Here is a 26,445-nt window from a genome sequence, read left to right on the forward strand (position 1 = left end):
AAAATTCAGTTGCCATGCTGGTCAACAGCATCTGAATGGTGAATGAGGAATTACCCTCTTGTCCTTCACCTTGGGCAGGCCAAATTCTTCTGCCAGTCCTGCATACATAGGAAAGCACATCAGAACCCAACACAAAATCTACCTAGACACCCCCCAACTTGAAGTATTTCAAGTACTGAAAACTTAAATGCACTAATGTCTCACCTGGGTAAAATGAATGTTGATGAAAAGTTCTAAAAGACACCATTTTCTTTTGTTTATTATAGGAGAGGATTGATCATGGGATTATGGAACTCGCACACTTCAGTGGGGAATATTTTAGGGTCCCTAATAGCTGGCTATTGGGTGTCTACCTCCTGGGGTTTGTCCTTTGTGGTGCCTGGCGTTATAATAGCTTTAATGGGGATTGTCTGCTTCCTGTTTCTCATTGAACGTAAGTACCTGTTCTGAAATGAATTTATGCAAAACTGAGCAGGTTCTGGGTTGCAATACATGTAATTGATCAATATTGTTCATAGACCATACACACACAAAAATCCTCTAGCTTGTGCTGCATTAAAAAAAGAGGTTGAGTGTGCATGCTGGGTAAGTGGATGAATGGAGCAGAAGAATGTGTATGTGATTCTGCAGTCTTATATCCTCACCTCCAGGTTTGGTTGCAAACCAAGATTATGGGTAACTTGGAGTTGACACAAAGCAGTTACTAAAATTTGCATCCAGTCAGAAGCCTGCTTTCATGATAATCATGCATTTTTAGATATTGTGTGTTAGCAGCATTTTATAAAACAAACCATAAACATTTCCATGAGTGCTTGGAAGATATCCATGAATTTCTGTGTTTCTGTTGTGTTATTTCAGATCCTAGGGATGCAAACTGCACAAGTTCATCATCCAGTGTAAGTAATGATTTTTAGGGACCTCATTAATTGCATTTTCTCCATTTCCAATTTCACAATACTAGTTTTCAACCAGCATATGTGGGGCGTGGTGGGTGTACATAAAGGAGAAAAGCAGATGGTTCAGAGTGAAAGCTGGTGGGGGGATCTCATTTCCCCTCTTTTTCTTGAACCTTCTGCTTGAAAGACTTCTGTACACCTCAAAGGCTTGAAAGCACTACTTTCCCGTAATAAACCTATGTGAACCCCTCCCCCCAAAAAAATCTGGGGTGGAAAATAGGGAAGTGTTCATGAAACACACAAAAAACAACAACACACGGGCCAGGATGAAAATGGGCTAAATATGTTTTCCTCATGTGCAGTATAAGGGAAAGTATCTGAGTTTATGTATTACCAAGCTTTCCAGTTGTCACTGCAGATAAAAGAGAAAAAAGATTGAAGCCTAATCCTAATGTTTATTTAGATGCCTCATTGACTTTAATAAGGCTTTCTTTCAAGTAGGATTGTAGTAGGATTGTTCTTAATATCTCTTATAAAAATATCTTTCAGAATTCAAAAAGTTACATGAATGGGCCAGATAGATACACCATTCAGAAACCAGAATTAAGCGCTAAGAAAACAAGCTTATCTTGGGTAAATCAAAAATACTTTCATAATTAGATTTTTCAAAGCTTGCATGAATTCATATTTAAGCAAATTACCTTAATGCTTTGAGGGGGGATGATTGCATGAAGCAGCATTTGCTTAATCACATATTTTCCAACTGTCCCTGTTTATGAGAGACAGATGTGACCTTCTGTTATCTGCCCTTGGTAAATCAGTGTTTCTATTTTGTCCCTTCTGCCTTTGGGAAGATTTGGAGGATGCATTTTTAAAAGAATGTTAGTATATATGCACATGTGCATAAGCTTCCCTTCCAGCCCTGTGCAACTGCATATCCTGACAGTTAATTTCAGTGAATGTGTTTCAGTTTCAGCTATTTTATTTAATTAGCAATGAATTCTCAAGTTTTAACAGAGGACACTTACGAATACATGTGGTTTAGAAAGCATTGCAGAGAAATGTGGGTGTGCTGAGTAGCATGTAGACAGCAGCTTTCAGTAAGGAGTAATAATAGATCATTAGTATGCCGTGTGCGGCTCTGGCTTGCCAGAGCAGCGATGTCACGCTGGCCACGTGACCCGGAAGTGTCTCCGGACAGCGCTGGCCCCTGGCCTCTTAAGTGAGATGGGCGCACAACCCCAGAGTCTGTCAAGACTGGCCCGTACGGGCAGGGGTACCTTTACCTTTTTATGAGAACAGGGGTGTTTTGTGTATGCAAGAGTGGCCCTGTCCTATCCTGCGGGATGTTGGAGGGCATGTAAATATGTATTTATTTGCTTGAAGTTAGCAGTGCAATAGGTATGTTTAGCAGTATCTTTCTTTTTGCAAAATTTATTGCCCAGTGGCTTATGCAATGTCTTATTGATTGTAAAACTAACAGCTCCACCCAAATGTGGATAATGATTTAGCTCTCTGCACACAGAGAACAGGGTACACAGATTCTATGCACAAAATCCCGGACAAGGAAGTTCATAATAATGTGAGCAGTAGCAACTATCCTTGGCCAAGGTCTTCCACTCCTTCCTACAGACTTAGGGCTCCTCCAAACTGCCTGTTTGTTCAGCATTCATCCTGATTTGCAGGCACAAAGCTTATGGGGTGCTCAGATTGCATCCAGTCTTTATTGGGATTTCTTTCTTTCTGATTTGTTTGTGGGTGGTTATATGAAAATGAGCATCCATCCTTCATTCATTCTGATTTGCTCACGGTGTGCTTACATGTCTTCCTATTAATCACCCTACACTTTCAAATACATGAGATGTTGCCTAGATACTTCTTCACCAAAAACCCATAATCTAATGACCTACCTCCATATGGAGCTGGTATGTCCTTTTGTCCAGTTAGTGTGTTTCCTAAGAAAACACCTCTTGGCATGGGGCTAATTCTGTTAATATCCTGAGGAAAGACCTCCTCTAAGAAAGTACTAGCTAATAAGGCCATGTGAAATCCATACATAATGGCATTTTTGTCGAGTTGAATATGTCATATGGGAATAGGTCTTGCGGCAGGTAACATGATTCCATAAATAAGTTTAAATTGCTTCAGCCATTGGTGTTTCAATATTAGTTTATGGTTCCAATTAACCTATTAAAATGCAAAATTATTTCATGTTAACAGTACATTAATATGAGTGGCTTGGTTTATTGCCATCATTGAACTTGATGGGGTCTTTGTAGGATCCAGAGAAGCACTGCCTGCTCCCTGACAATGAGAAGTGCAACAAGTCACTGAATCATAACAATGGAGGCTGTGAGGAAACTGAAAACAGGAAGTCCGCTATAAGTTTTTCTGGAGCTTTGCGAATACCTGTGAGTATATGTCGCCATCTTCAAATCTGGACTGAGGCTTGGCCTTTATCTTTTTCAGAAGATGAAAGTAATAGTAACAACTTCTACTATACAGTGGTACCTCGCAAGACGAATGCCTCATAAGACGAAAAACTCGCAAGACGAAAGAGTTTTTCGTTTTTTGAGTTGCTTCGCAAGACAAATTTCCCTATGGGCTTGCTTCGCAAGACGAAAACGTCTTGCAAGTTTGTTTCCTTTGTCTTGCAAGTTTGTTTCCTTTTTCTTAAAACCGTGCATTTAGGGGGTGCAGTTGTGACTTGACTTCGAGGAGCAACTCATAGCACGCCTTTTTTGAGGTTTTTGAAGACTTTGGTGATTTTTGAAGCTTTTCCAAAGTCTGTGCTTCGCAAGACGAAAAAATCGCAAGACGAAAAAACTCGCAGAACGAATTAATTTCGTCTTGCGAGGTACCACTGTATCAGCTTCTCCAGTGACAGTAGCCATGCCATGGAAACAAAACACAATGCGTCAATCGGAGGTACCTTTTACCCTCACTGGTTGTGTGCAATATCTGAACCATGAACCAAGCTGGGCCTCGCAGTCTTCAGCAAGGGCTCATGTGTGTCTCATCTAATGGAAATGTGGAGGGCAGCTACTCAAGAATTGGCTTTTCCAGCTGTGGCTCCTCATCTGTGGAATGCTCTCCCCACAGAAACACAGGCTAAGACATTTTTATTTACTCAATATTTTGCTGATGGAGTTAACCTGTGGTGCTCACCTTCTAGTGGGATTTCTCCTGCTTTTTGAATTTCTGGATGAGCATTTTAGTAATTTTGTATGCCTTTCTAAATTTGCCTTTTAATTGTTTTTTTCCCCTGTTTGTATATTATTTTAAGTCATTTTGAGAATTTTCTTTTTTGTATAAAATGACTAAGAAACTCAATGATGAATATTGGCCCGAATATAAGCTGCGCCTGAATATAAGTCGTACCTTTAAAATTGGGGGGGGGGGAGATAAAAAAAGTATGCTTTTAAAAAAATTAAAATTATTTTCTCTTCTGTTCTCTGTAGGGAGTTGTAGAATTCTCTCTCTGCCTGTTATTTGCCAAACTGGTCAGCTACACTTTTCTTTTCTGGCTTCCATTGTACATCACAAATGTAGGTAAGTATCTGTGTTTAAAGAATCATGTATATGTGATCCACATAAAGATAAACATATTCCGAAGTAAGGTAAATGTAAAAAGGTAAAGGACCCCTGGACGGTTAAATCCAGTCAAAGGCGACTATGGGATTGCTGTGCTCATCTCGCTTTTCAGGCAAGGGGAGCTGGTGTTAAGACAGCTAAGCTAAGACAGCTTTCCAGGTCATGTGGCCAGCATGACTAAACCACTTCTGGCGCAACGGGACACCATGACGGATGCCAGAGCACATAGAAATTCCTTTTACCTTCCTGTTACATTGGGAAGTAATGGCTGACAAAAGGGAGGATAGTATTATCAAGGTGGATATTATTCTTATTATAATTTATATCCTGCCCTTCCTCCCAACGGAGCACCCCCCCCCCCCCCGCGCTTCACAGTGATAATCAGAGATTAAAGCAGGTAACTGGGTCTCTCACTCACCCAAAGAGACCTCTTGTGTACCCAAAACCAGTGCTAATGATGATTGCGTCCTCCTATTAGCTGATGTAATAGGAGGGCGGTCCTGCTTGATTTCGCAAGGCATCATTACTATACTTTGCAAAATGCTGCTTCTGCAGTAAAGATGCTTTGCAAAATCAAGCAAGATCCCCCCCCCCCCTTCCAACCATGTAATTGCTAAAAGCAGCTTTGGAAGTTGGTGAGTTACCCTGGGAAAGAGTAAAGCACCCATTTCCAGATCACCATTTTGGCAGCCTTGAAAGTTGCCCCATAGGGCTGCTAGTTATCAAAACAAAACACTAGTCATGGATCTGCCACACCACATCTGGGTTTGCCCTCAAATAACTTGGAACAGATACCTATTTTGTACACGTTATAATATGTAACCTTAATTCTTAGTGCTGCCTGCCAGCTTGTTAAACTTATATCTTGCCTTTCTTCCACCATGAACACAAGACCCCCCACATATAGGGGGCAGTCAGCCAGTTTTGCGGCTCCTGAAAAAAACCTAAGCAATTCCTGTTGTATTTTTTTTTCCTTCACTGACAGAACATATTGATGCTAAACGAGCAGGCGATCTATCCACACTATTTGATGTTGGAGGAATCTTTGGTAAGTTTGCAACTTAGTGTTTGATACTTTAAAACTGCACACACAGAATCTATATGTTTCCGAATTGATTTGATATTCTTAAACACAGAGGCAAGAGCTATGGAGAAAAGCAGGTGGTGGGAACTGGTCAGACAAACTGAGCTGCTGAGCTGAGAGAGTGAAAATATTAAGCAGATGATGGTTTTTGTAGCAGGTGGAGCACAACAAAATGTAATACAGTATTTAAACCAATTCACATCTAAACACCTACATAACTAATATAGCAGTAGCATCATACTCAAAACTGACTTCACCCAACACATATCTCTAACTCTAAAGCCTTATGAAAGAAGTGTGCAAAACAAGTACACTGTCAAGGTAAATGACATCTCAGTGGGGAGAGCAATCAAAAAGCCTATTCACAGGCCCTTGTGCTCCTCATTCTGAGCAGAGACCACCAAGAGAGCCTTGCCTTCTGACAGAAATTAAGTCAGGAATAAACAATGGTATTATCTTTGCTATGCTCCATTTCAGACATTGGCAAGAAATGTTTTAATTCAACAAATTTATATACCGCCCTTCAAAAATAACATTCTTCTCAATGCAATTTACAGACTATTTCAACATACAGACAAAAAAAATACAATTAACACTGCTTAGAATATATTGATCACCTGAACCCATTGTTTATCAAAATACTCCAGCAAAATATAACATAGTACTAAATAAAGCAACTTCCAGAATTAGACAAGATTAACAAATCTCCAGCCAAACCACAATTTATTGCAACAAGCCATGAAAAAAAGGTGAGTTTTTAATGCCACTTGAAAGTGTCCAAGGATGAACCCTGCCTGATAGGGACTTTAAAGGTCAACAGCAGTACTTTCAGTTCACACTTGAGTGCTGGGCTCCAACCAATTTCTGAAGCACCTTTAAAAGGCAGCCTCATGTAGGCAGAGTGCATTATGGTAGTTTAGTCTGGATGTCACTATCGCATGGGTGTCTGTGCTGAGGTCCAGTGGGAAATGGTGGTGGGCATGTAGAGATTGAAACTGAAGAGGCTATGGGGAAATAGATTTGGGAGCATTCTGCATAAAAGTGGTAGCTGGAACCTTCAGAACAAAAAGGTTACTCAATGAAAGAGTACAGAGTAGAAAAAAAATGGGAATACATGAGCCCTACAAAGATTTGTCTACTCTATAGGCGATATATAAAGTCTGAGAGGTGTAAACAAAGGAGATAAAAAACACCCCGCAGGAAGATAGTGTGGGATTACAACTCAAGCCGTTTCTGAAGGGAAGTCAATCACTGTTAGGGGATGGGTGGGTGGTTTTTTTTTTTTTTCCCCTTGTTTGTTTGTTTTGTTTTGTTTTTTTGTTTTTTTTTCTCCCTCTTCTTTTCTTTTTTGTATTTGTTGGAGGGTTTGCTCCTGTGTCTTTGTTACTTTTTGTCTGTTTTTTGTATGTATTGTAATATTGCTGCTAGGAATCTGTTTTGAAAATGTAAAACCAATAAAAAAAATTAAAAACAAACAAACAAAGATTTGTCTACTCTAGCATCCTGTTTCCTTCAGTGACCAAACTGATACCTCTTGATACAACAAGGCCTGTCAAGGTTTGCGCAGTGGCTGTGAGGGGCCTTACAAGGTTGGATCTCCCCCTGCGAATTCAAACTTATTTCTTCATCCTCTGAGGAGGAGATCTGAAACTTCCTAAGGTCCCTGGTACACTTTCTGAGGGACCACAGGAGTGTGTTCTAGAAGGAGGAGGAGGATGACGACGACAATTTGTGCTTTTCGGTTTCCCACGGGTACCTGGTTGACCACTGTGAGAACAGGATGCCAGACTAGATGAGCCCTTCTTATTTATTACACTTTGATCAATTATCAATTACATTGTAAAAATTATTGGTGATAGTACTACTGGCTTTATTGATGCATAATATATGCAGGGCACTTCTTTAAGAAAACAAAAGGATGCCCTTTATGGGTAGTGTCTAATGCAGTTGCAAACATGTCCTCACTTAGAGATTCAGTTCCCCTAATCTTTTTCCACAGGTGGAATTTTGGCAGGCATAATATCAGACCGACTGAAGAAAAGAGCTACAACTTGTGGCATGATGCTTTTGATTGCAGCACCCACGGTATGGCCTGCTGTCTCAACTACAGTGATAAAATTAGATGTGTCTGCTAGCTGGTGCTGGTTTAGCGATGGAGGGATAGATTTTTAATGTTCTTCTGTTGTAACTGTTTAAGTGACTTTGTTCCCCACTGAAACATAAGATTTTCTTCCCCCCTTGAAGGATTAGCCTTAACTAATGTGAAAATAATTATAAAATCCTAGAACTCACCTTGCTTCCTACATAGATCTATAGTCGCTTCATCAGGCCTGTCGTCTATGCCAGTAGGTCCCAAAATGCAAAATTATGCAGATTTATTAATTGATACCCAGCAAAGACAACTGATCTTGTTATTGAAAAGTTAAAGTTTCATGATGAGTTTAGCTAACTGTTGCTTTATGTCTACTTTAGCTATACCTATTTTCAGCAATCAGTAAAATGGGCTTTGAGGCCACCATAGGTGAGTTCTCTGTTTTCTAGCGTTATTTTTTTAACCTAATTGGGATGATTAAAAATATATCTGGGAATGTATTTCATAATATATTATAAAATATAAGTACTGAACATAGGTCTAAGATGGTCGCTCCTAATGGTATTTATAGACCAGTTCTGTTTTGTTGTTGTTGGTTTTTCCCCCAATCGAGAATTATCTGCTCGTGAGAGCAGTGTAGCTCATGAAGCACGATCTCAAATATCAATCATAGCATCAGTGATCTGGAGCCTAAATTGCTTCTCTACTAATAGCTTACCTTTTGCAAAAGCTAATGGGAGATAGTGGAATTAGCTCTACTCCCTTAATTCAGTGCATGTTGTCTTGGGTGTATGAACTCCTTACTGTAGTCTCAAAACACATACTCAGAGGGGCTCTAGCCAACCGATAGTAATCATGTGAATGTCTGGGGGGGGCGGTGTGACAGGTGAAATATACTTCCATTTCTTTCTTCCCCACTGCATTTAAATATATTTCCTACTTCCTTACTTGGGACTGACAATCTGGAACTGGAAATAAGTAGTACAGATAATTTTCAGCCATAGTTTTACTTAGTATACCTAAATAGTAATTACTGCTTTGGAGGGGTCTAATATAGTAAGTAGATCATTGCAGTGTTGCTGTTTGTGAGTTGCGTAGTCACTAGTAGCAAATAGGAATTAGCTGCTGAAGCTCAGGACTGACAGACTCAGAAGTACAGCTGAGCTGCTCCCACTGAACCTAATGGGGCTTAACCTCAGGTAGACTTACATAGGATTTCACTGTGTGCCTCTCTTTTGCCTTTGGAGGCCTCCTGTTTCTACTAAGGTCCAAAGTAAGCAGCAGCAGCAAGTTATTGAGTTCTGTGCTTGTTCTCACTGTGGGAGAGACAGGTACAAGGACTGATTGCCATCATTTGCCTCGCAATCGGCAAATAAATGTGGCAGAAGGCAAGGCAGGGCAGATATGGCAGCAGTGTGTCTTATGCAGACTACAACACAACACTCTGCTCTTATTTGCCCCCAGTTCTTTCTGTTATCCATGCCTTCTCATCCTTAATTTCCAAGGCTGTGTTAAGTTGAATGTCTCCTTGTCAGTTCAGTTTTACCAATAAGTCAAATGAGGATAAGAATGCCAGTCCTCTCTGTTACGTAACTTCTCCCATGCTTTCATTTCAAATATACACCAAGAACAATCTACTGGCTATTTATTACTGGGTGACCATTTTTTTTTACCTTATAAGGTAGTTTGGAAAACAGAGCTTCCACTGTTTATAATTTCCTAACTCGTCTGTTTGAAATAAATGTGCATTGATTAATAGATCTTTCACCCTCCATGTATTGTTAGAGCGAGCACAAATTCTGATAATCTGGTTGTTGTGTTTAATCTCATTTCAAGTTATGCTGCTCATCAGTGGAGCGCTTGTAAATGGCCCTTATGCGTTGATCACAACAGCTGTCTCAGCTGACTTGGTGAGTATGTATCTGTCTTAAATGTTCAGGTTAGTTCTCATAATATATTAGTCATTTTCATTTTAATAAGGACAGGGACACATGAAAGGAAGAGGCACAATGTTCTAGAGAAGGACAGAATCCATAGGCCAGCGTGGCTTCCTCTCTCCATTAGCCTTGAAGTGTGTGGGTTGAATGGCCCCTCGAAGAAGATCCTCACTAATCTACAACTAGGTTTATGGTGGTGTATCCAGTATCTGTATAATCCAATAGATACAATTTGAGAAGGAAGCTAGGAAAGGCTCCTGTCTTGACCTAATGCAAGTTCCAGTATATGGTTTTAAGGAGGAGTTCAGAAAAGATGTTTTATTTATCCTTTAATTTAAATATTGGAAAAGTCTTCTTTCTTTGGCGATCACTCATAGCCGAGTAAGATTGTCTTCCATAAACACGGTTTTAACAATGAGTCCATAGGTGACTGTGGAGGCCAATTCTGGATCCGCACGTCCTTCCACAGTGGGGACACTGGTTTCTGGGTGGGAGTTGATCACGGTGTGGATTTGCCAAGCATTCCTTCCTCTTAGCACGTTTCTCCCTTGCGTCCTGAGTTCGAGTGTCTTCAAAGCCCATGACACCTTTGGTAAAGGCTGTTCTCCAACTGGAGTGCTCGCAGGCCAGTGTTTCCCAGTATTGGAAAAGTACCCCAGTCTACAGTTACTCAACACAGCTGTGTGTAAGAATTTTGGCTTGCTGCTCTGTGGTGGTAGTGGGACTACAAGATAGAGGAACATCTGAAATGGCCCAAATGCAAAAGCATTTAAGAGAAACTGTTGCAATGTCTAGTTTTGGTTGATATAGGTTGAGCACCCCCAGATCCACCCATTCAGCTTTGTGAAACAAAGACTATTTATTTCATTTATATTCCACCTCTTCATCCTAGGAGCTCAAAAAAGCGGAACTGTATAAATGAGAAATGATTATTAATATTGCTACTATCTGTGCTAAAATTATTAAGGTTTGAACATTTTGTTTTTAAAGGGTACCCATAAAAGTCTCAAGGGAAATGCAAAAGCACTCTCCACTGTTACAGCTATCATTGATGGAACAGGTTCAGTAGGTAAGCTTTCGGTCCCAAAATATCTGCCTTAAGAACAAAAGTTCAGTTGATGGGTCTAGTTGTAGAATGACTCTAATTGTAGCTGCAGACCTGGAAATCTGTGCCCATCACCCCTCACCTATCCCATTTCAAGAGGAATATTTGTGGTTTTATGAAGCAGTGGTGACATACCTAGAAGCCACTTCTGAATATGTTATCGATGTTGAAATCTCAGGAACGTATAAAATATTATGCAACCTGTCAGATGTGCTGCTTCTTGCACTGTACTGCTTTAACCTGTGTGTCCTGTGTTTTAGGTGCTGCTCTGGGACCTTTGTTAGCTGGTCTCCTCTCTCCTTCTGGTTGGAACAATGTGTTTTATATGCTGATGATAGCAGATGCTTGTGCCTTGCTAGTAAGTCAAAGTATGGAATAGTACCATATTTGTGTGTCCTGTAGGCTCCTTTGTTAAAAGGAGTTCAGTTTAATGCGTTTACTGCATTGATTTCATAGAATCATCAAATTGTAGAGTTGGAATGCAGGAATCTCAACTAAACCATCCATGACAGGTGGGCATCCAACCTTTGCCTAAAAACTCTACGAGGGAGGAGAGTCACCACCTTCTGAGGGAGTCCATTGCACTGTCGAACAACTCATAACATCAGAAAGTTCTTCCTGATGTTGAGTCAGAATCTAGCTGTGTAGAGCTCTATTTAATACTTTTAATGTCTCATTTTCCCAAATGGCTTGATTTATATTTCCAAGCAGAAGCACAACTTACACAGTATATCACTCTTTTATAGTGCTTTTTATCAAAAAGGTACTATGCGGTAGTCTACATCATCAAATTTCATCCTTAACTTTCCTAAAATAAATGTGATGATGTTAAGGTAACTTGTTCTAATTTTCTCAGCTCCATGGGGAGGGAGATGGACCTCATTTTAAAAAAGACATGAAGAGAATGGGAGCTTTGGTCTCCACTTGTGAGGTTTGAATTGTTTTTGAGCATCTCTCATGCTATAAATATATAAATGTCTGGCTATTGTTAATGCAAAAGTGAAAGTGGGAAAGAGGCACTTGAATATAAATGAGTTGTCCAGCCAACATAGGTTTTTTATTCACATTTCAAGCTGATTGAAGTAATTACTGTTAGAACTTCTCTAAGCCTCCTACACAGACACCATTAAGGGATATATATATATATATATATAATTTTATTTTTGCTGCTGTAAGTGTGAAATCAGTAGTTATGCTAACATCCAACCTTGCTAGGGCCAAAAAAATATATATCATAATTTCCTTTGAGAGAATCGTTTAAGTTCTCTGCAACTATTCCTAATTGGAAAACCTTCTTGAAATGTAAACTTTGTCTTTGAGGATTAATTCAGTAAGTTTTATAAAATCTTATATGTAGCTGAAATATGCAATTGTTGGCACATAAGAATTATTCATATTTAACCACCACCTCCCCCTGAAAGCATTAGGTTACCACAGTAATATTGGTTATAGTAGAAACTATCAAAGATATAACCTTTATAAGGCAGGGGTAGGAGCTGCAAGTATGCTTTGGTAGTTTTTTTGTGTCTTCACATTTCATTTAAGGAAGCGGTAGGGAATTGGAGATACTAAAATGGTTCCTTCAAGAGTTAATACATTGAATCCAATTTGTAAAATCAAGCCTCATTTATACATAAAGGTTTCAATAATCCCCCCCCAACACACACACACACACACCCTGAGTTGATGAACCTTTTCATCTATGTTTGTAGCTCCATCTTCTGAAATATTACTGAGAGGACAGTCCTTTTTGGAGGGTGGCAAAATGTTATTGTTGTTGCTTTTTAAAAAAACACTTTCTCATTTTGGCTTTGCTCTGCATAATAATCCTTCTGCTTGTCTCGAGAACATTGTTTGTAATTTGAGAATTATTGCAGAAGATGCAGACGATTTGTGTACTTGTGCACGTCAAATGAATTTAGTGCTGAGAATGAACCACCAGCGACCATTACATTGCTAGGTTTCAAGGAGCCTAGGGCAATTTGCCCTGAAGAGGCCTGAATAGCCAGTTACCCTGGTCCCTCCACATCTGCTGCCTGCTTTCACCTCTTTCCCCTGATTGCCCCACTTTTTCTCAACACACCCACCCCACAACTTATCAGATGGTGTTGGAAGGGGAAGGGGAGGGGCCCTTTGCTACTGTTTTAAACGTTGTGTGGCAGCAGACACACTGTTTAGTCAAGCAGTGGCTAAGCCAAATTCAACAGTGCAGGACCTCGGTGTGCCTGCCATCATTAAACTTAGTTTAAAAGTTTGCCGAAAGAAAAATAAATCCTTTCCCTTCTCAATTCCTCTTGTAAGGAGAGGGGAATGGTGCTGCAAATTCCAGGGCCGCCTTTGTAGGCTCTTCTAAGCAGGTGGCATCAGCAAGGGATTCATTTTTCTTTCTGTTCCTCTTTTTAAAACGGTTTCTCATGGGCATCTAGCAGGCTGCTGAACCAAGTCCTTGACCTTTCCAGCTTCAGCACTGTGTACAATTTCCCAGAGTGCTAATCTCTGAGCAAAACCCTCTCTGGCGTAACAAAGATGGCAACAGGGACAGCTGCAGTCAGCTCAGCGGGTGTTTTGCTGCAGACGTGTTCTTAAATTACATGCACACAAAGCTCTTGTGTATAATAGTGTAAATAAATAAATAAATAAATAAATAAATTATAGCCCGCCCATCTGGCCGGGTTTCCCCAGCCACTCTGGGCGGCTTCCAGCAAAATATTAAAATACAATTAAAAGCTTCCCTAAACAGGGCTGCCTTCAGATATCTTCTAAAAGTCAGATAGTTGTCTATTTCTTTGACATCTGTTATCTCTAGTGTGGTGTAGTGGTTAAGAGCGGTAGTCTTGTAATCTGGGGAACCAGGTTCAATTCCCCGCTCCTCCATATGCAGCTGCTGGGTGACCTTGGGCCAGTCACACTTCTTAGAAGTCTCTCAGCCCCACTCACCTCACAGAGTGTTTGTTGTGGGGGAGGAAGGGAAAGGAGAATGTTAGCCGCTTTGAGACTCCTGAAGGGGAGTGAAAGGCGGGATATCAAATCCAAACTCTTCTTCTTCTTCTTCATTTACCCACTCTACTCTGGGGTCTCTCCAGTGCTTTTTTTCTAAAAATAAAAATAAAAAATGTTCAAGGGTACTCTCATTTTCCTACTCATATTGAAATACTGCCCCTCAATGAGGGCAAACTTTGCTTCACAAAATGTTTAGGGGTATGCATACCACTGCGCCCTGCCCCCCCCTAAAAAAGGACTGGGTCTCTCCCTCACAGTTCCGTTATATCAGAGAGATAAACCTGGTTACTTAAGGAAATGATGGTGATACCCTTTCAGAATAGTGTAAGGACAACCCAGTTAGCACATCAATCTGTTTCCCAATAGGCTTGTGCTCCCTCTACTTGGCTCTTCAGCAATTTGCGGCTACAGTTTTTGCTTCTCTGAACTTACATTTACATTTGGTCTCAGACATAATACAGTGGTATTTCTGGTTACGAACTTAATTCGTTCCAGAGGTCCGTTCTTAACCTGAAACCGTTCTTAACCTGAGGTACGACTTTAGCTAACGGGGCCTCCCGCTGCTGCTGTGCTGCCGGCACGCGATTTCTGTTCTCATCCTGGGGCAAAGTTCTTAACCCAAGGTACTACTTTCAGGTTAGCGGAGTCTGTAACCAGAAGTGTTTGTAACCTGAGGTGTTTGTAACCCAAGGTACCACTGTACTGTGCATATTTGGCTAGCAGATTAATATGTCATGCATTATACAGGGGCTATAATGGGCTTTTGGTGACCAGTGGATTAATTTGTATGTCCAGTGCTTAAAAAGGGGCAGTTGTTTAAATTAGGGCCCTCCAAAGACCTTTTGTTTGCCAAGTTCCCCATATGAAAAAATTAGGTCCATTGTGCATCCTGGCCCCTTTACACTAGAAGATGGGAATCTGCCACTAGTCCATAAACAGCACTTTTATCCAGGTAACCCAAGTACCTCCTTTCATTTCTTTGCTTCGGGTACCTGGCCTACAGAGATGTATCCACGTTAGTTTGTTGTAGCAAGAACAACAAAAGAGTATTGTGGCACCTTAAAGACTTATTATGACATAAGCTGCCATGGTCTTTTGTCAGCGTCCTAGGAGAATTCATTCCCTCCTGTCTGCCCTCACTTTTGCCTGAATGCTGTCCAGTCCCTCATTTTAAGACACCATCTTTATTTACATGAAGAATTCATGTCAGGCGCCATTTTTGCTCTTGACACTGTTTTTATTTTATTTTATCTATACAGTTCTTGCTCCGCCTTATACGAAATGAACTTCGATGTAGTCTGGATCGCACCCTGTAAGTTTTGGCTTAACTTCCTGTGTGCCAATACATTTTGTTTACATTATATTTAGCTGACATATCTTTCCATTCAACAACAACGTGGCAATTTTCTTTTCTTTTCTCTGTTTGGATTTCTGTACTATTTATCAGCTTCTCAAATAATTGTTTGAAAATATTTTATTTATTTATTTAAAAAATATTTTAGTTGTTGCAAGAGCAGATAAGATGACTCCAAATATCTCTCATACTTGTTTTCATGTTATTTGTTGCCTTTTTTTAAATTGCAAATTCTTTGCTTCCTAGGCTGCGGTCTAGAAAAGGTATAGATACTCATGGTCTTCTTCCAGATTTTAAAATGCCTTTTGCCAGCAGGAGTTGCTGCAGCAAACATCTCCTTCAGCGCACATCACTCTCTTTTTATGCATACACCTTATACTATCCTACCACTGATGTTACAAAAATTACAAATGTGTAAAATTAAAGTGGAACTGGACTGTGTCCATGTCTGATTATGCAGCTGGTCTGAGGCACACTATACTGGTTCTTGATAGGCCTGGACAATAAGGAGTTTATAAAAGCAATACTCTACTGCACAAAGTTTCTGTTTCATTCCATTTCAGGGTGCTAAATAACCAATTATGCTAGTAAGGAGCTTGGGCTCTAGATGACTTGCAGTATATGTAGCCACTCAGTATTGAAGAACAGCGGGAAGGGCTTTCCCTTACACTAGCCCTAAGCCAGTGTGATAACAGTACCTTTTCCAAAAGTTATTGTACACCACTTTTTGGTTAGTTAAGCTTTTAGCGGCCAGGAATGGACATAGAAATGTCTTAGCTGTTTTATTTATTGATTGATTTTATTTTATTGATTTCATTTATGAATTTATATATTAAATATGAATAAAGACCATGATGGGACGCAGGTAGCACTGTGGGTTAAACCACAGAGCCTAGGGCTTGCCGATCAGAAGGTCGGCGGTTCGAATCCCCGCGACCGGGTGAGATCCCGTTGTTCGGTCCCTGCTCCTGCCAACCTAGCAGTTCAAAAGCACGTCAAAGTGCAAGTAGATAAATAGGTACCACTCCAGCGGGATGGTAAACGGCGTTTCCATACGCTGCTCTGGTTCGCCAGAAGCGGCTAAGTCATGCTGGCCACATGACCCGGAAGCTGTACGGTGGCTCCCTCGGCCAATAAAGCGAGATGAGCGCCACAACCCCAGAGTCGGTCATGACTGGACCTAATGGTCAGGGGTCCCTTTACCTTTACCTTAAAGACCATGATAGATAATTATATATAATTAAAACAGCTGTTCCTTGCCCTGAACTATTGTGAGATGTCACTCAGAAAGCTAAAAGGCAATTAAGGTGTGGTGGGGCTTCCTACTTCAAAGGTAGTAATTACTATACAGAATATCAAGATTTATCAACTCTTGTTTCTTGACTGCTGATATCCTTCATTCTCTTGTAGGTTTAAAGAACACTGAATTTTTGGAAACAAGTAAATTAAAATGATTGTTTTTTTAAAGACTTTGACTGTGTTCCAGAGAGCCTATTTATGACCCACTACCAAGAAGGAGGCTGCTGTGCTTGAAAATGAAGTAGGGGTGGGGAATCCCAGTTGCACATATTTCTCTGGATCCTGGTCTTTGTGGATTTTTTGTTGCTGATTTTTTGTTGCATTTGAGCTGCATTTTCTGAACAGATTTGCACGATTATGGGAAGAAGGTTTCAAAATTCATCTCCGCTCCTCCCTCTTTATTTTGCACATGTACCAATATCTCAGGAAGGAGAGTGTCCTCAAAGAAAGAAGCTCTTTAACTGTTTTATGGACTAACTGAGCCAAAGAAAATGCGCCTTGATACTGATTTTGTCTTAAGTAAGTTTTATGTTACATGATTGGTTTCATTTAAAAAAAAATAGAATGCAAACAGGACTAAAGGAAATGGAGCTAACTTTAGATGCTTGCTTGCTGTGTGCTAAGAAGAATTAGCAAAACATTGAACAAAGTGTCCTTCATGTTATGTCTGATCTTGCTAAGAATGGCTGTTGCTGGATATCTGATATTTATTCTGTTATAAGAAAGCAGGTTGTCCTGTTATCCAGCATAATCAATTAACTTTTCACACTGTACAGTTTCAAAACAATGTTATTCTGTATCTAATGGGTTGGAACCTGAAGTGCCGGGTATATATGGTGGTTACTCTACAATTGTCCAGTCCCCTGCTTCTGAACCTAATCTCATGGAGTCAGTAACTGGAAAACAGTACCTTTTCCTATTATTATTTATTTAATAAGCAGTACCATCTAGACTTCTGGGTAATGCTGATTAAAAAGAAGGGTCACTAGCCAAGCCAGTTATTGCAGGCCTTGTCTTATAAGGCTTAAAAAAAAATTGTTGAGGGTATTATAAGAAGCACAAGCAGTGTAGCATCTTTGGTGTCCTCTAAAATTGCCGGTCAAATCTGGTAGCCAATGATTGGTTTGGAGAGTTAAGATTGCTTTGGATCAACCATTCCAGAGTGCTCACCCAGAATTTCCCCCTTCATTTTGTATATGCAGAAAATAATGTTGCTTGAGGCCTTAGTCACTCAACAATTGGGACCAAAACATTCTACTGAGTATTTTCATTATGACAATTGGAACAGTCGCAATATTTTCTACAGCGTAAAAGTCTCAATTTGTATACAAATTGCATATTTAAAAATAATTTAGATAAATTAACAAAGGAAGGAAGAAAAACACGTATATTTTATCCCATAAAAGCACAAATGTTAACTGTTTGTTGTAGTACTTTCCCCCCGTTCATCCTTTTAAATTCCAGAGAATTCGAAGTCTGTCTCTGGTCTGCAAAGATGTATAATAGAACTATTTTATTTAAAAAGGGACTCATATTACATGCTGTTCAATGGTTTTAGTATTTTTCAATATGTATACTGCTACTGATTATTTATTAAAGTTCAAAATCTAGTTTTTTCCCCTTTTGGACCATCAGGACTATGTTTAGTTTTTATTAAAGTTCATAAACTTACCTATTTTCTAAGAATTGTTTTCTTACTTAATATAGTGTATACCATACTTGAACCACAAGGCAGAGGCTTACATGAAGATATAAATCCCATTATCAGTTAAGTCAGACAGAATTAGTGGATGTCTCTAAAGTCCTGCATTCTGTATCCTCATTTCCCTGCTCAATATGGCAAATTTCTACTTTAAAATAGCCATGGTTTTCGTAGTTATGCGTACAACTTGAGTAAGCATAGCCATGGGAAATCTCAGACCTGTAAGCCAAATTTGGCCTGGTGGAGGCCCTCCCTCACATCTGACATCATAAGATGTCCGTGTTTGGGCAGTAGATACATAGCTGCAAAGGAACAGCCATAAAGCAGCTTTTAAATGCAACCCCCGCTGGTATTGGTTCTGCTCAGGAGCTTTGCTTCCACAACAATCCCTTCCAAATGCAGGGCTTGCAGTAAGAACATTTACTGGAGTTAAAAGGTCACCTTTAAATATTTGTTTTCATGCTGTGTGCATCTTCGTTACCTTGCCATACCTGACAAACTACACAGTCTAGTCACTTCTGATAAGCCCCATTGAATTAATTTAATAAGTAAGCATGTACTGTATAGAATTTTTTCTCTAAATTTGTGACCAAATCAGATGTTATATAGAAGTTACAAGAGCAGTCTCCCAATTATTATTTTTCTTTTGCTGAGTAGCAGCCATGAAAGGCTGCCAGCTTGAGTGGAGAAACGATATGTGATGGGGCTGCTCAATTCTTCCCTGTCCCCCTGTTTATTCTAAATTTCCCTTCCTGAACGGCTTTTTCTCCCCACAAAGGAAAATATAGGTGCACCCTATATATTCTACCCAGTGTCGCAGCGGGGGTGGGGTGTGAGAATGATTTTGAGTAGGAAAATGGCAGAAAAGTGAAGGAATTAGAAAAGAAACCCTCCTTCCTCTCCTCCCTGCCCCCCAGTGGCGTAGCGTGGGTTGTCAGCACCCGGGGCAAGGCAAGTAATTTGCGCCCCCTAACCCGTGGATTTTAGCACTCGGGCAGAGAGCTGCGAGTGCGAGCGCCCCCCCCCCCCCCCCGATGTTGCGCCCGGTGCAGCCAGGGCCCCCCCCTACACCCCCCACGCTACGCCACTGCTGCCCCCCAATCAGCACACTGTTCTTGTGCTATGGGGGGGGGCATGGCTAGCTGCAAAGCTACGTAAATGTCGGCATAATCTTATGTCTCTGAACACAACGTGGTGAAAATCGCATTGAGGGACAACCACAGGCTTTGGAACTAGCAAAATTTTTACACACCAGGAACGGTAATGCTTCAAGGATTTAAAGGACCTAGGAGTAAGTTTGCACATTTTGATTTAAAAGAGCAAATTGAAGGCTCAATATCTGAGGCCTCAGACACTGATATGCCTAAAGGCAACTGTCTCTTGCAAAAAGGCAAGAAAGCAGCCAGGGCCGTTTTAAGCATATCCACCGCCGTGATGCAAAGATCCCTCCAGCGCCCCCCACCCTACCCCATTTCCCAGAGTTGTCGACCTATTCCCAAGCCGCTGCGGGGATTGCTCTCCTTCCGCGGAGGCTTGGGAAGGCAGCTGCACATCCACCAGCCATATGGTTGATGGGGCACAGCTGGCAGGCATGCAGGAGGGAGAGGGGAGGCCGCCAGCAAAGCTGCACAGCTCCCCCTGAGAGGCCGGCACCCTGGCGCAATACGCCAGTAAGCCCAGTGGGAAAGACAGCTCTGAAAGCGGCAGCAGCTATGGAGACCAACTCAGATGCCTACATAGAAAGAATTCTCCAAGCCCTAAAGTGTGACTATACCACCGCTTTGGCATCATTTGCACAGAAATTTGATGGCCTTTCTAATCAACTAAAAGGCATTCTCAAACTGCAAAGCACCAAATCTTGCCAGCACTAATCAATCTGAAATACAAGGCCATGGGAGATCTTGCCCTGAAGTCTGAGGAACAATCAGACAGAAACAGTTGTAAAAAAAAATTCGAATCTGAAGCCTACCAGAAAATCAGAAAGCGGGGGAGATATGGCCCAATTCATGGTGGATTGGATACTTACCTTGAATGTAAATACCCCTCTGTCAATGGCAGATGTGGAGAGGACACATTGAGCCCCTGGAGGCTAAAGCAGAATTGGTGAAGCCCCGTGTGATGATATCATCTGCTTCGAGCTTTATAAAGATGCCATATTTAAAGCACTCTGTAACATCAGGGACTTAAAATATAAAGGATATTTCAAGCCATCAGTCCAGCCACTCTTGCCCAACGATGTGATTTTTGCCCTTATACAGCTGCCTTGAAGGAGGTTGGCATTGCCTACCTCTCGAGCTTTACTTTCCAACTTATTGTCCAGCACAAAGGGAAACAGTGGATGGTAAGTGACAACCGACAAGCTGAAAATATGTTTTTGTGGTACCAATCACTGCCTTTCTTTTCTTTTTTTAAAATCTATCTAATTTGCCCCTGGTATTCTTCTTTAATATCTCTAGGGAACATTCTGATTCCTGCTCTTTGAATTTCTCCATATAAGCTAACTCTCATTTGAATATTCATCTCTCTTTGTGATGGTTCAATTTTGAATAGTGCTGCCTCTCTCACTCATAAGTAGTCATACTGTGATAATTGTAAATGCTTAAAACTAAGCCTGTTTTTGTATTAGTCCTAATGTGTGAAGACCCTTTAATTGGCCTCGACTGCAGAGTCAATGAAGTCCCACTTATTTCAATCACTTGTAGCATAAAAAGCATAAAATGTCAAGCCAGCCATTCAACCTGCCAAATTTCTGCTCAGCTTAATAGCATACACATTGGATAGCTTTCTCATGATAAATGCCTCTATAGAATAAAGTGGTTTGAAATAATGCTTGTCATGTTTACAGCTAACATCCTCTGTAACCTTTTCAGTGAGCTCATGAGTGAATTATAAATCTTGCACAGCAGTGAAAATTACCTATACAATGCAACCATGTCTAAAGCTTGTTCTTCAGACACCAGTGAACAACTGTTCTTCTGCAACAGTTATATCCCTTGTCATTAAACATCCTCATTGACAAGAGCCCAAAGGTATGATCAAATTAGGGGTGAAGAGCTGGTTGTCCTCCCCGTCCCATACTTTTCACATACAGATGTCAAGGCAAACTGAAGATGACTGGCAGTTCCATGTGGTCTAACATGAGATCATCCCAATAACAAAAGTGTGGTGTCTGCGTATATATTCTTTTTAACACTTAACATTTGGGAGATGGGGGAATTGCAGCTCATATTTGTGGTGATTTCCCCTTAAAATGGATGAATGATGCTTCAGATCTCAGAAAGGAATTCGGAAATTCCTTTCCAAACTGATATTTCTCCCCTCACTCCCCAGATCCATTTGCTGATATATTTCAAAGGCAGTTTGCTGCACCTTGAACAATTCCTCCTGTTCTTCGTCTTGGAAGCTGCAAAAACTACATTTTTCAGGCAATTGGTATAACTCCAGGATCAACTCAAGACCTTGAGGATGATGGTTTTAATAGACGAAAGTGACATCTCACCCCAGAACTGCATGGTGCTTATTTCCATTACCACTCCAATGCTGTCTGCCTGCATACTGCAAATGCTATTCTTAATAGGTTATGCTTTGGTTGATAGAGTCCAGCTGTGTACTTGCAAGGTAAATGGGTTTGGTTTTTTTTTTTTCACAGAAAGCCTATGATCATAAATTGTATTCAGGCAATTCGCCTTTTAAGGATCTGGGACAGTGGCAAATAAGCTGGCAGCCTCTTTCTGAATGTGGTATTAGAATCCTCATCTGTTCTTTAGTCACTTTTGAAAATAGCTTTTGAAAAGTTAGCGGGGAACACCTTTTACAGCTAGACTGTGGAAGTTCAGGCCCAGGGCCAAATGGGGCCCTTCAGGTCTCTCTGCCTGGTCCTTGCGACTCTCCCCGGGCCAAGCTTCTTCCTCAGGTACTTCTATCTGGCTGCTATGTGTCGTTGAATGGAAAGAGTGCTTCTCACTCGCCTGGATGAAGGGATGGCTGGGCGTGTGACTGGAATAGTCTTCTATATACTTTCACCTCTACCCCTGCCCTTCACTGGCATGTGGCCCCCAGAAGGTTCCCCGCAAAGGAATGTGGACCTTAGGCCATAGAAGTTTCCTCACTCCAGATGATGTAATCATTTACATTTTTTAAGATGTATGAAATAGAGGCACATATATCCTTGTATCCTGTAGTGTCCGTGTTTTGCAAACTCTGAAATTAGGCGAGGCGGGGGGGGGGGCTTCATTAGAGCTGTGCAATTATTATTATTATTATTATTATTATTATTATTATTATTATTATTATACCCCGTCCATCTGGGCGGCTCCCAACAGAATTAATGATAATAATAAAACATCAGACATTAAAAACTTCCCTAAACAGCGCTGTCTTCAGATGTCTTCTAAAAGTCAGATAGTTCTTTATTTCCTTGACATCTGATGGGAGGGCATTCCACAGGGCAGGCGCTACCACCAAGAAGGCCCTGTGCCTGGTTTCCTGTAACCTCACTTCTCGCAGGGAGGGAACTGCCAGAAGGCTCTCGGTGTCAGATCTCAGTGTCCAGGCTGAACGATGGGGGTGGAGACGCTCCTTCAGGTATACTGGGATGGGTGAAAGGACATGAGCTTGAGGGGTGTAGGGGTACAGGAAAAGAACAACGGGTGCTCATCCCACTATGCCTTATTTGTCCCCTACAACTTTTGGTTCACTTCCATTTGACTAGTCACTGAAGAAATGAGTATCTCATCTGCAGAAAGGCTGTGTGTACTTTGGCGAAAGTGGAAGCACCACATTGCCTTTCCTCTCTGTAGGTGCAACATGCCTTGCATACTGGCATTGTTTGACTGTGTGCTTCCCTGCCCCTGCTCTACATTACTGGGTGACAATTAAAGGGATGGATGTTTGACCTAGAAATGTCAGGAGGGTGCTGAATAAGTTGTAATATATACAACATGTTCCTCTGCTCATAAGTAATCCTGATTCTGCACCAAGAAGAACTGAAATCAATGAACAATATGAATTATGCAAAGAGGGCATACTTTATTCTTCTTCTGCTAGTCATGGGTGGGGACAAGTCCCATAGAAGTGAATCAACCATCCAGAGCTTCAAATTGTTTAAGTTACTGACACTTACTTTCCTAGTTGTGGGCAATGAGCTCACCTGCTAACAGCACCACAGTTTTCCAAAGTACTGTAGTACTTTCCACAGGTTAATACTGTGGGTCAATGAAGCATCAACATTGGACAGCTGCTGTCTGTTTTATTGTGAAATGGTTTATTTCTTCCTTTAAGTTTCCAGTAATTTTATTTTTTCTAAAAAGAAATGACAGAACCTTATTGTCATTGCGCTTGGCAACTTGCTTAGAACAAAATAGCTGTGATTCTGAAATGTTACCTTACATTTTGATATGAAATTGCCTCATTTTTCCTGGAGCAGAGAAGAAAATGCACAATTTTCTCTGAAAAGAAAACTGTTCTCCCCTTTTTGAGGCACAAAGTGTCGCCATCAGTTCCAAATTTCCTGCCAGACAGGGTCAATCAACCTTTGGTTAATGGAGGAACTTGAGTTTCTCCATTTCTTGGCTGTCATCTCAGAGCAATCCAGCAGCCCCCCTTCAATTTAGAATTTTGCTTGCCAGCAGCCTGTAGAAAGTTCCAATTGTCTGTTAAGTCTTCCACTGCTTTTATAAAATGAGTCCAGACAATCTTTATAGCTGGGATTTCCCAGAAACACAAAGCTAGTGTGCCAAAATCCTGACCGTGTTCCCAGAGCTGGTCAGGATGTCTTTCTCTTCAAACATGTCTTGATTTGTGTTGCAGAAAGAGCACCATGTAGCCATTTAATTAAAGTACTCTTTGGCTCTTCAGCCAAATAATAAAGGGCTCCCAGACAAGCTTGCGAAGATTAGTAATAAGGAAACCTCTGCCATCAGCAGCACAGGATTTAGGGTGCTGCAGGCAGTTCCTCCACACACCCCATTCTCTTAATATACTGTGTCTCTTCCCATTGCCTATACACTGCCTATAACATCCAGCATTACCTCTCTGTTGGAATCCTGGAAGCCAAGACCCAAGTTTGGGGCAAGTACCCCCTGGTGAGAGAACCCCAGCAGAGATTTAACAGTGCAAAACTTGCAGCAAAGAAAAGTATGGAAATATGGACTATAAAACCTTCAGAATGTGCCCTTCCAGTGAGTCCCAAAATGTCACATTTTAAAGGCTATTTCCAATCTATTCCACTTACATAGAACATAGATTCCATGTTCGGTAAGTCATAAAATGGTTTACTTCCAAACTCTTCATGCTAGCTTTAAAGGGAAATAGGTGTATAAAAGGAGAATTCCTGGATGTCAAGATGCAGGTTTGGGGTAAGTACTCTTTGGTGAGAGAATCCCAGCAGAGATTTACATTTTTAAAAAATAAATATGCAGCTTAACCACAACTCTCAGTTTGGAAGCACCCTAAGCCAAATCTTGTACACCTATACAGCTGCAAATAAAACGTTTTAAAATTGTTTTAAAATGCAACATACAAATGCGACACTAGATGGCGATGGTGAGCTATGCAAAATTCAATGTATTTTTCAAAACATTTTCTAAAAAAGCATTTTCACAGCATTTTTAATATGTGTGTAGATTCCACCTTAGTGCGGCAGTAAAACATCACACATTTGTGTGATGTTGCTAAGCCATAGTTTAAATTACAGTGTTGTGTGAACCAGCTACTTAAAAAGATTAGGATGTAACAATTTGGCAACAATACTATCTGGATTCTCCATAAAGGGCAACCAGAGTCCCACCAGAATCAATTGGGGGAATGAGGAGCAAATACTGTAAAGGTATACTATACAAGATGAGAGACTATTATCTTATTATTCCCAAATAAAATAAGAATAGCACAACCAGCAAAGTTGAAGGGCAGAAGTCAGATTTAGGAAGTCATGATTGCCACCAGATGATGTTATTCACCAGCTAGGGATTCTGTTTTAAGAAATTATCTACAGAAATAAATTTGAGCTGATAAAAAGCAGCTTTGTTCTTTCAAATTAGAATGTATTTACATTTCATGAAGACTGAAAACCAACATCAACATCATCTGAACCCTGAGTGCTGCTGTGCCCTAAGATGACGTGCATAAATTTCTGTAACTAAACACTTGGCTTGACTTTTTTAAATGGAAAGAGCAAGAAAAGGTGTGTTGTGACCTTGTTTTTGTCTCAGACAAAAGCTGTTTGACTATAATCTGAGAGAGTTTAATTTAAACTACAAGCAAAGGAAATGAAGCCAAACAATTCTTTAGGGTTTAAATAAGGAAAAGCCAAAGTGGCAGTAAGACAGCACCTTGAGGAGAGATTGAGAAAAGAAAGGCAGGAGCATGAAGTATAATGGAAAAAAGGAAATTGGGAATGGAGAACTGTAAGCGACAGAGGAAGCTAGATGACAGACAAAGGCACCATTTCAGCAGGGAGAAAATGGGTTTGATTTATTTTTTATAATTTAGTGTGTACTTTAGCCAGAAGGTGGCTGTATGCGATGACACATCTGAGCTTCCTGGAATCATGTGCTCAAAGGATGCTGAGCCCTTCATCTTTCTGAAAGAGGCATGCATGCTTGTATTTCAGATACTTTGCGTGTTTGGCTCATTCCTGGAAGCTGCAGCTCCAATACAGACTTAAAAATAACAACAAGCCTTCCACTTCATATTTTCTGCCAAAGACTCCAGTTGACTTGACTTGAAACACTCCTGAGACATTGTGCTTTAAGGAGCAAACATGCAGCAAATCCGAATCTAGAAAAGAGGTGTGGAAACAGCACTTTAATGAATGTCCCAGCTGACATGTGGCTGTTCAGTGAAAAGAATACAAGGTTAAAAGTGCTCAAGTAAGAAATAACAAGATGAGGGCCATAGACAAACTTTTGTTTGCGGGGAAAAGAATCTGGTAGGTTGAAGTTGTTTGTGGCTGGGGTATGTTTGTGTGAGGGGTAGAGATAGGTGAGCTGCCCTGGTCTGAACTGGCTCATAAGTAAGCCGAGCTATTTGCTAAAAAATAAAATAAAAAATAAATTCTGACTCCAGAAGTCATGCACCTCCTCCCTCCAACTCGCCCTGATCTCCAAAATGCCATCTCAGCTGGCCATTGATCTTAAAACTGCTCCCTCTTCACTTCGCACCTATCGGATAGAGTGTATTCTGCAGTCTGATTAAATGTGGTGCTACTCAACCTGGGACAGGGCAGGAGGAAGAGAATAGATAAGTATAAAGAAAACAACAACTTTGCCAATGGTTATGAATCATGAATGCCCAGTGCCGGATTTACGTATAAGCGAAACAAGCTATAGCTTAGGACCCTGCTCTTTTGGGGCCCCAATTTTTTTTAAAGAAAAACAACAACTG

At 40.7% G+C, this 26,445-nt stretch overlaps 1 protein-coding gene across 3 annotated transcripts in view; it reads left to right on the forward strand.

The window, feature by feature from the left end:
• SLC37A1 (solute carrier family 37 member 1) overlaps positions 1-18,032 on the forward strand; it is a 32,819-nt gene extending 14,787 nt beyond the window's left edge. For 2 of the 3 annotated variants that reach the window (XM_079974568.1, XM_079974567.1), the window contains exons 8-20: positions 267-433; positions 859-896; positions 1,446-1,529; positions 3,176-3,307; positions 4,358-4,448; positions 5,476-5,538; positions 7,574-7,659; positions 8,047-8,095; positions 9,503-9,576; positions 10,594-10,672; positions 10,969-11,066; positions 14,968-15,020; positions 16,473-18,032. In XM_079974568.1, coding sequence (XP_079830694.1) covers positions 267-433; positions 859-896; positions 1,446-1,529; positions 3,176-3,307; positions 4,358-4,448; positions 5,476-5,538; positions 7,574-7,659; positions 8,047-8,095; positions 9,503-9,576; positions 10,594-10,672; positions 10,969-11,066; positions 14,968-15,020; positions 16,473-16,488 — 1,030 coding nt within the window. In that variant the 3' untranslated portion in view covers positions 16,489-18,032. The remainder of the gene's footprint in view (positions 1-266; positions 434-858; positions 897-1,445; positions 1,530-3,175; positions 3,308-4,357; positions 4,449-5,475; positions 5,539-7,573; positions 7,660-8,046; positions 8,096-9,502; positions 9,577-10,593; positions 10,673-10,968; positions 11,067-14,967; positions 15,021-16,472) is intronic. The other variant, XM_079974569.1, reaches the window with a different exon arrangement.
• Positions 18,033-26,445: the final 8,413 nt, after the last annotated feature.

Source organism: Podarcis cretensis, assembly GCF_951804945.1.
Source record: "Podarcis cretensis genome assembly, chromosome: 4".
Taxonomy (NCBI): domain Eukaryota; kingdom Metazoa; phylum Chordata; class Lepidosauria; order Squamata; family Lacertidae; genus Podarcis; species Podarcis cretensis.